The sequence below is a fragment of the Scomber japonicus genome, chromosome 3 (genome assembly GCF_027409825.1).
Source record: "Scomber japonicus isolate fScoJap1 chromosome 3, fScoJap1.pri, whole genome shotgun sequence".
Taxonomy (NCBI): Eukaryota; Metazoa; Chordata; class Actinopteri; order Scombriformes; family Scombridae; genus Scomber; species Scomber japonicus.
The window spans coordinates 36359101-36369857 of record NC_070580.1 but is presented as its reverse complement, the minus strand read 5'-3'; the positions used below and the strand labels follow the sequence as shown (position 1 = coordinate 36369857).

Sequence of the window (10757 nt, the reverse complement as noted above, 5' to 3'; positions counted from 1 at the left end):
GTAATTCCTTCCATGTAATTATGGGTACTGAACTTTGCATTCATGTTACAGCTTTGTTTAAGTATTTATCCAACAAAGGATAAGGCAAAAAGTCAAGTTTCATTATTGTTTTTGGGCACTACACATCCGTTTCATTTATTTTTCCAAAGGGAAATCACTCTGTCTTGATTACCTTGATTAACTGAGGGGTTTTAGGATAGACGATACCATATGTGATACAAGAATTTGTGTGCTTTTCTGGTTTTCTGTGTTCTTTTGTAATACATCACAACCTCAATAAACTCAATAAATAGATAATACTGTAACTACTGTGTGTGCACCAGTCTTCAATTTTGACATATCCGTAAATGTTCCTCTCTGTATTTTCCAGATGATGGAAAGGTGGTGAAGGCAGTCTCGGTGATAAAAGACAACTGGGACACTGAAGAAATCATATTGGAGGAGCTTACTGTCTTCCAGGTGAGTCACAGCTGTCAATAAAGCTTTCTGACTGACTGATAAGAGGATTCTGACAATTGCTTGAGGTCTAAAGAGTACTGAAATATCCTACTAGAGTAAAAGTACTGTTGCTTGATTTGAAAGTGAATTCAAGTAAAAGTAAAAAAGCAGCTATTTCTCCTTTAGTGGGTAGATCAGGGTAAAGCAGGCGATATGATCAAAATCTCATATCTCAGTAAGGACACTTATCCCGCTAACGAACTTAAGTTTTTTCAAGCTTTATTTTAACTCAAGGATACACTGAGCAGTTAAACTTGTTTACAGTGCGCCATCAGGGATCACAGTATGTCAATAATTAGTTTAATTAAGCAATTTAAGAAAAATGTAGAAAATAATAATAATGGTAATCATTTTAAAACAAATACATAATTTTGTGATGATCTGTTTGGTCACCAAGGACTTTGAAAAAAATACGAGTAGCTAAACAAACTTGTAATTTGTTACTTCCACCTGATTTTATCACCTGAATCGTTGTGAACACCTGAGAAATAACTCTTGAGTTTAATTCCCTCCGCTCACATTATATCACAGATCATTTAATTCTTGCTGCAGAGCCAAACACGCACATGTCCTGTAGTTAATCTGGACTTTTATGGCTAAAATCACAGACCTTGTTTTCCACTGCCCATCTGCTGGCCCCTGTGCCATGTGATGTCCTGCATGAGACCTTGCATGTTGTTTCCAATGGAACATATTTGTCTGGAATAACTCTGCTAAACACAAAAACAGAAAGCAGGGCACATATTTCCCAAGGTCTTCTCTGTAAATAAGCTATTGGAGCAGAAGACATGAAGGGAAGACTGGAGAGGAAGAGAGGAGAACAGAAAAGGCAAAAAAAAACAAAAAAAAGAAAACAGGAGGAAATACTGTAGAGGAAGACAAAAATGTAAAAAGGGGAGTAGAGGGAGATAAATAAGGCCAGGAATAAAGAGAAAAATGAGATGAGGAAGTTAAGCCTGAGGAGAATTAAGCAGAGTGCAGGTGAAGGGAAGGAAGAAAGAAAGAAAGACCAAAAACATGCCAAATCAGCCACAAACAAACAGGAAACCAGATGAACATTTGTCTGTTTACTTATAACAGGAACTAAGCCATTTCCACCAGCTTCACATACAACTGGGACAGGGTTAAACCAGCTGACTACCACAAGCATATGATGAACGGCCATGTTTACATGAGTGTTAGAGGCAGAAGAGGCTGTTTTGCTTTCTGATTGGTCGGTCTGTGAGGGGATATATGATAGCCACATCACTTTAAAAAATACTCCTGCTCTCCCTTCAGCATAGTCTGAGCCTCCTTTATCTTTCCCTCTCCCTCCTCCATCAACTCAACCTCTCCATCTCACAGTGCTCAGGGTCATCGACTCCCTTTGTGAAAAACTGAAACGAGTCAGCGAGCTGGAAAAATAGGAAAATTGAAGGGTGTAATTTAGCCGTCTGAAGAGGACAAGAGACTTATTAGAGCTCTAATCTCAGTAGCTGCCCTGACCTCAAAGCCGGCCGCAGCGTTTAATGAATCTCCGAGGCATTCCTGTGCATCCTCCGCAAGAATGAAATATGAGTTTTGTTAAAGAGTGACGTTGAAGGACGACTCGCTTCCTCACATTATTCTGCTGCTGTCGGCTTGTCGGCAAACAGTCGACACAGTTTGGTGTTTGCAGATTGTTTGTTTGACTTCCTTCCTTGATTCAATTGAAGCTGTTTGCAGTATCAAAACCAGGTTACACATAATAATGATAATACATTTTATTTATAGGAGCACTCAAGGACACCTTACAAACACACATAAAAAACAATGAAAAAAAAGTGATAAAGTTTAGTTCCTTCTTCTATTCATCCCTCTATATCACATCGATTGCCTCGATCATTATAGAGATGTATAAATGTGAGTTGTATGAATGCTGCAAGTATCTAAATAAATGAATTTGTCTTTTCATCCAACAGAGTCCGTCTCCAATCTTGACCATGGAGCTGTCAACAAAGAGAGTAAGTCTATCTGTCTGTTTCTCTGTATGTCTTTTAGTGTCTGTCTGTGTATTTACTGTATGTTATTTAATCAGAGTAGAGTACAAACAATACTTCATTTAATGAGAAATGAAAACTCAATTTTATTGGTAAACTGGTTTATTTAACATAATTCTTGTGTTTCCCTGTAACAGTAATTATGACCTTACTCTGTCATTTAAGAAAATAACCAACATGACAAACTCAGGTTTCATTTATTAGATTTCTATTCAATATGTTGTATTTTAAAAACATTAAGTTGATCCTTTCTTGCATGAATTGAATGAATTGTGGTCCAGTTTTCAGACGGAGATTAAGACTAGTCCTAGACTAAAGACAGGATTCTGTGAAAATATCTTTAAATGTAATTCTCACAGTACATGAGCAAGAAGTGAAGGAGATATATTACCAATAACTTCATTACAAGTCATAAATCATAAAATTTGCTAACTAAACATAAATAATTAGAATGGATTAAAAAAAGAGTTTAAAGAAGGTACAATATTTTACATAAAAATCAGCCATAAAAACAAATCTTCGGTTGTTAAAGTAAAAAATGGGACGAATTGTGTTCAAGCTACATTTTCTTGCGGAGACACTTTGACAGATGAGAAAAGCGTTGATATTTTTCTTTTCTATACATCTGTGCTCCAAAGCCAAAGACCGAACCTCCAGACACTGACTTATCCTTCATCATCTCCGTCTCGCTGTAACAGTAGTAGGAGGAGTGGTGGATCTACAGACACATCATGAATCTCTTGTTCTCTTGATGCTTCTTCAGCAACAGCTGTACGTGTCCAGCGAGGTCGGCGTGGCCCAGCTCGGCCTCCAGAGGTGTGAGTTATACGGGGCTGACTGCGCCGGGTGCTGCCTGGCCAGAGACCCCTACTGCTCCTGGGATGGACAGACCTGCTCCAGATACTTCGCCAGCAGCAAGAGGTAGAGACAGAGGGAGGGAGGGGAGGGAGACAAGGTGGAATATGAGTTATAGTTTTAATCTACAGAGGATTACTGACAGAGACTTTGTCAAGAACAGTGCTCATATAAGAAACTGATATCTGTAGCTGATCTTTTCCCACCCATGTCAGCCAATACAGATGTGCATTTTTTTTAAATCTTCAAGTTCAAAGGCAAAGACAGGTTATGCTTTTAGACATGCTTATTGTTCTGATTTTTAGGCCATGCTAGCAGCGACGCTCTATGGATGCCAGTTTGGTTTCTCTAGCGCTTCAGTCCAGATTGAAATATCCCAACAAATATTAGATGCATTTGCATGAATGTTTGTGCAGATAAATAAGCTCAATGTCTATTTTCATATCTGATCAACTTACATTAAATACATTGAGGGGAACTGACCATAAACATGAGCCATACTGTAGGTCTTTGAATACAGTTAAAAGTTCACATTTTTATGTGTGAAACTTGAATTGTTATCAGTATACAGTATATTTTTTACAGTATTGTTTTATAAGCAATTACAGCCACAATAAAAAACCCAAACCTGTGACCAGCAGCATATATAGAGTATATGAGTACAAGTTAGCCAAAAAGGCATAACCTGATCTAATGAAGGAAAAGCAGCGAAAACTGGACTACCAGGCCCCCGTCCTCAAAAAAGAACAAAAATAAACAAAAGAAAAACACAAAAGAAGGTCTCAGTTGGTCAGGGCTGAATGCCAGGAGAAAGAGAGACCAGCTCATATAGAGGAGATCCTTCTTTCTCCCGTCAGTCAGTCAGCTCATCAGGAGAAACACCTGAAAGTAGAAAAGGAGAAAACAAAAATAGGGAGGGTGAACATGTAACATGCAAGCTAATGTCAACTATACTGAGAGCATGCTGATACTGTTGACCAGTGGTTCCTTTCCTTCCAGTCTACAGCCATTGAAACCTGAGTAGGCCAACATCCTGAGCAGACAGGGTAGTGGAAAAATGATTGTTTCAGGAGTCAAAAGGATAATCATCTCATTAAGTGTATGATTCCCTTGAGAATTACAGTGATTCCTATTCTGAAATGAAAAAGTAGTTAAAACAAGTATTTCAAGAATGAGAGAGAGAAGGATGAAGAAGGAAATGAGCAGAGAGTGACAGCATTAATATCCTCTTCTGGTAGTCTGCTCATAGAAGATGAGAGACCTACTGATGATGAAAATGAAAGGAAGAGTGACGGTCGAGAAGGAAATGAGAGGGGAAAAGAGAGCATCAGTTATGTTACAGACTAAAGAACATAAAGCAAGAAAAGGCAGCAGGGTCAGAAAAGGGAGAGAGGTCAAACTAGAAGCAGGAGGAGACATGACAACACTCTTTACCATGGCTGGAATAATATTCTGTATTTTCACAGCCTGTTTTGCTCCATGTTTCCTCATTCATAACAATCACAGCAGCTTCATATTTTCACCTCTGAGCAGACGGCAGGAGCCCAGAAACAACAGCCAGGAGGCTGACTATTAATGCTGTTATGTTATCTGCTGCTGTTTAACACTTTTTAAGCATGTTGTCGTACTGATTTGAATTGCTTTTATATTTCCTTTCTTTCTTTTTCCTACCTTGAATTGTTTTTTACTCGACTTGTTTTCTCTTCTAAAACCTATTTTACAATTTGCTTGGATTTGGAAAGTGCTCTATAAATAAAGTTTTTCATTATTACATAGATTCATAGTCTGTTCTTAAAATGGAATAAAGTGGTCAGATGAAACAATGAGATCATACACAGCAGGTATTTTGCAATAAGAGGTTTAATGATAGTTGGATAAATGGATTAATGAAGTATTTTAACAAGTTTCCTGCTACGTATGTAAGACAGCAGACATGTTCTAAACTCAGTGTGTGTGTGTGTGTGTTTGTGTGTGTGTGTGTGTGTTTGTTTCAGGCGGGCACGGAGACAGGATATAAAGTACGGAGACCCCTGGAGTCAGTGCCCAATCACAGAGGACGGTAAGGATTTCCTCTGTCTGACATGAAGAAACTGTCTCTGCTTTAAATATTTTCCCATCATCAGTTACATAACAGACGACTAGTGTGGTTCGTATGTACTTTGAGACTTAGAGGATTTCCACTTCCACTTACACCCTATGATTGACTGAGTAGGTTGAAGCGCTGGGGGGGAGGGTGGCGAGACATCACAGAGGGACAGCTTTATGGTTGGTGGCTCCAGAAGAGATCTGCATAAATCCCCCGACTGTGTTTGATAAACAACACATGATTTTATGAACTTAATACAAACTCATGATAAACCTGTCTAAATAACATGTATATGATATGGGGGTGTATTATTTAACACAAGCTATGTGACTTCATTATTTAATCTAAATTATTAAATTTGTGTCTTACATGCTTTACTTTGGAATTACAATTTTTACTGTTATCATTCATACTTTATTTTTTTGCGAACTGGTCCTTTACTGTTGCTGCACTACTATACTGCACTAAATTATACAGTACCTCCCCTAAAATATAAAGTGTAATAGAGTTATAGTGTATATAAGTATATGAGTAAAGAGTATGTAAAAATGTATTCTTCATACTCTTTCATAAAAACCTTAAAGTCTCGTCCGATTGGATGAATTTAAACGTTTGATTGTGAACTTTTTAAGAGACATCTGATGTTTCTGATGTGCTTGTGTGACTGGATGTGTTTAGTTTTGTGTCTTATCTCTCTTTCTCCTTCTGTACTTTGATCTCTCTTGCAAAACAGATCTTTAACAATGAGACTACCTATAATAATAATAATATGCAATACACTTTACTTATAAACCCCTTTTAAAAGTCACTCTCAGACATTTTTCATGAATAAATTAATTGATAAAAATAAGCTATAAACTATAATGAGAACACAGCAGCATTAAAGACAAAGTATTAAGAATAGAAAATAAATGCAGTAAAATTAAATAAAGGTTTTGTGCTGTATATAAAATACTATTACTATTCTAATCTGTAGGCAGAAGTAGGGTGCACTCTAGGGGATGTACTGTGTAACTACAACTTTCTCTACTACACAGTAAATTTGTGGTCATTTTTATTACAAATAAGAAAAATAAAATAAAAATTAGTATACAATAGAATAAATGTTCACATTAATGTTTCTATGAAATATTTTTGTTTCCAGCTGTGATGCATGGTATCAAGAGAATCAGATATAATAGATACTATCTGATCAGCCCTACTTTTTTCTTCAATTCATACTAAGTGTATTAACTATCTTGAATATTTTGCACTCTTTTTCTCACTTTTTGTCTGTCTCTGTACAGCATTTCACATAATACGTCTCTGGAACAGCTTGTTACAAAGAGGGCCAAACATAATAAATAATGAGAGAGTCAAGAATTGCAAAGAAATTAACCAATTTGCTAACAAAATAAACCAACAACTTCCAACCAAAACTGATGGGCCGGCCAAACTGAACAAAAAGAAGAGAAGACACCCAGATCAGACCACAAAAGGCTCTTCCCTCTAACCTAAAATTGACATAAAAACTCAACCTAACAGATGTTAAGCTGTGAAAACAAGACTACCAGACCCATAAAACAAACAAACAGAAAAACTGACAGACAAAGAACTAACATATAGCACAAATACACAGACTGCTGCTGCCAAGGTTGGGGAGTAGAAGAGAGACTGAGCCAGTTTCTCCCCCTCTATGTAGATCCTCTTAACATCAGGAATCAGAGCCACATGGGAAGAAACACACGTTACAACCCAGCTTGCGAGGGAAAGCAACATAAAACCAGATGTTACGGTTAATGTAATAATTATTTATTAGCCAAAGTTAGACAAAATTATAATAATTCTAAAACTTGCCCTGGGCCAGTATCTTAATATAAGTCACAAACACACTAACAAGAAGCGGGGGGGGGGGGGGGGGGGGAGTGCTGCGGACATACAGCATTCTTGAGATGACATTGATCAAGTTCCCATACTTTCAACAATTAAAACCCTGCTGAGTTTACCTTTTACTCCATGACTGACCAATTTGGACACACCCCAAAGGCACTTCACACCGTGTGCTATAGATTATTAAAATAGGACCCATAAACTCAGCACTGATTGCTGGGTTGGGATTGCGGTTGAACATCGCGCACCAATCACAGGAACACTACTACAACCGGGAAGTTCTAGTGGTGTAACTGAGAGGGAGGGAAAACTTTAAAAGGACAAAACACATACATGCACACATACACGCACATGCAGGGCCGTGGCAACACAACATATAAAGGGGATGTCAAGCAATACAAATCCTATCCAGCAGGGGGTACTTTGAAAGCAGGAAAAAACCCTGAACTCAATGTACTAAATATATATTTCTGTTATTTGCACTGTTTCAGATTCAGAGTCTGTTGAGGTGAAGTCAGTGTACGGTGTGGAGGGGAACTCCACCTTCCTGGAGTGCATTCCTCGGTCAACGCAGGCCCAGCTCAGGTGGACGGTGAAGCCCAACAAGGACAACCAGCAGCAAGCTTTCAGCAGAGAGGTGAGTCACATGCTTTAATATGCAAGTGTTGGTGATACTGTACATACATACTTCACATACTACACATTTGGATACAGTACCTGTGTGTATGTGTGTTCTTCATACTATCAGTGTGCAGTTGGTGTTTTGTGTGATCATTCAAATTACTGTTTGTGTGACTATATTGACACAAAAACGTTATTTTAAACAGCTTTGAAGAGTTTTGCAAGAATTGTTTGCCTATGCAAGACATGTATAATGTTTTGCTGGTTTGGAGTAAGGTTTTGTGGTAAATGTATAGAGTTCTGCAAAAATAAAAGATGGTGCCTAAGTAGTCGGAAAAAACTGTAAAAAGTATTCTGTGTCATGATATTATTTACAACAAACCTAACACTTGAGTATCATCCTCTAATCATTTCCTGTCCCCTTCTCTCTGGTTCCCAGCTCCCTCAGAGCAATGACGACCGCTCCCTTCACATGAAGCGAGGGTTGCTGATTCAACGCCTGGAGCTGGCAGACGCAGGCATCTACGCCTGCACCAGCCACGAGCACTCCTACAGTCAGGTCCTGGCCCGATACCGCATCCACATCATCCCCAACCACAGTCTCCATCCAGCCCGCTACCAGCAGAACCCTCACAACCCCAACCAGCCCGGCCCTGTGATCATTGGGAAGATTAACCCAGCAGCAGCGGGGGTCGCTGGGTTTCACAGCCAGGTGGGGACCCCTAATGCACCACCTCCACTGCCAGGACATAGGAACTCGTGGCTCTCCCAGAATCCTCAGTTTTCCCTGAAGAGCTACAAAGACTTACAGCTGGTGGGCGGCAACGGTATGAGCGTGGACGAGTACTGCGAGCATCTGTGGTACCGCGAGAAACGCCGGCAGCAGAAACTCCGCACTCTGAAGCTGAAACAGGAAAGCAGGAAAGCTCGAGTGAGGAGGAACAACCCGCCAGAGATTCCCCTCTAGTCACCAGGAGACCACAGAGACTGACAACAGATCCTGTACATGCAGCAGAAAAAGAAAGAAAGAAATAATGCTGGCTGGTAGATTGATGCCACCTCTATGCCTTTAAAGACTGACAGAGAGTTAGTATATCCTCATCCTAAATATATTGACATTTAGACATTTAAAAAATGGAAATGGCAATGTATAAAAACTTTTGTTTCTGAATTTATGATTAGCAACATTCATTATTGTTTGGGACATAGTTGGCTCCAAAAATGATGTGTTCCAAGTATTATGGGTTTGTGACACATTTAAGCATGCATATATCTTGTTGTTTTTGCTGACAGGTTACAAGACAACATACTTGTGATGCGTCTGATTATATTTCGGTTCACGTAACATCAGCTTCATTAGATTTCATTACAAGATACTGTTTGTTTTGACTTCAAGTTAAATCTTAGCATTAACTTTTGCTGTTAAATATCCTGCTGGCTTTTCAGCTGGGCAGCAGAGCCAAAATACTGTTTAAGTTTTAAGTTACTATTTGTAGTGATAGGCAGACTTGTTGCATAAACTCTGTACTTTTCATTTTTATTATATGAATTCAACATTATCTGCACCACAGTTTTCTTTTTCCAGTACGTCCTCTACACACTGGCAACAGACAACTGAAACTGCAAGAAACAGAATCTTAAGTACACAGAAAGTTTGAGGTGAACATGTATCAGGATCTCACACACATACAATGCAGACTGAAATATATATATATGGTATAAATGAACATTACACTATAAATGAACAGAACACTAAACAAAATAAGTGTTTGCCTTATTTACTGCCCCACATTTATCTGTTTAACATAAAACATGTTTCAAACTATTTATGTTTGTTTCGCAACCAAGGCTTCATACATACCTAATAAATTGAATAAAGGCCTCTGTGGAAACGCACACATAAAATGGACCTTGCTCAAATTATGTATTATGTATTAATTCTGCCATGTAACTAATTATTATTATTATTTACATCAATGTATATTAAAGAACTCTATTTTTGATAGTTTTCTTTCTTTGTAGACTAGACTTTAGGACATTTTCTCTATGTTTTTATAAACTTGTTTGTTCCTCATGAGCAAAATGAACTTTTTTTTAAAAACTTCACAAATCTAATAAGCTTTGAGATTGGGAACTGAGTCATGGATTTGTGTTATACTGTATGTGAATAAGCCACAAAAATGATAACCTACATGTAAAATAAAAGAAATACAAACATTCAATGGTTTTTATGTTTTTGTGCAATGTGAGTCACTCACATTGTCACAGTCAGAGGTGACTACTATTTAGATGACCATCTGAAAAAGGATGCTTTGTGTTTGAATTGGAACACAAAGTCACCAAGTTAACAATATATTTTGCAGACTTGACAGACTATAAAGAACATGAAACTTAAGGTCTGGTTAGATTGGAGATGCTGTAGTAAAATATTTGTGAGTATCTTTAGTGTATGATTGTCCTGTTGCATTATAACTTATTATCATTGTTGTTATGGAAACCCTCTGCAGTTTTGGGAAAAGTTAATGTTACAGGAAATGCTGATTTATTTGTGTGTTAAAGTAAACATAAAAATAACAGGTATTAAAATTTTTTAATTAAGGTTGAAAAAAAGTAATGAAGAATGGAGAATACAAAGAATGTAAGAATATAGTGTGCAAGGTTAAATGGGTTCAGGCAATGGAACACTGAAGCAGCTTTGATGATATAGGCTACTGTATTTGGCTTATGTTTTACAGAACAGAAATATAGAATAGGCCGAGTGCAGTATAGTGCAAAAGATTTAGGTGATCCAGTAACTGAACATACATACG

General features: G+C 37.9%; 1 protein-coding gene across 1 annotated transcript in view; it reads left to right on the top strand.

Annotated features, from left to right (window-relative positions):
• si:dkey-49n23.1 (semaphorin-3D) overlaps positions 1-9205 on the top strand; it is a 92507-nt gene extending 83302 nt beyond the window's left edge. The window contains exons 12-17 of the mRNA XM_053315644.1: positions 371-459; positions 2439-2480; positions 3280-3437; positions 5366-5430; positions 7818-7963; positions 8387-9205. Of these exons, the coding sequence (XP_053171619.1) occupies positions 371-459; positions 2439-2480; positions 3280-3437; positions 5366-5430; positions 7818-7963; positions 8387-8914 (1028 nt within the window). The 3' untranslated portion in view covers positions 8915-9205. The remainder of the gene's footprint in view (positions 1-370; positions 460-2438; positions 2481-3279; positions 3438-5365; positions 5431-7817; positions 7964-8386) is intronic.
• Positions 9206-10757: the final 1552 nt, after the last annotated feature.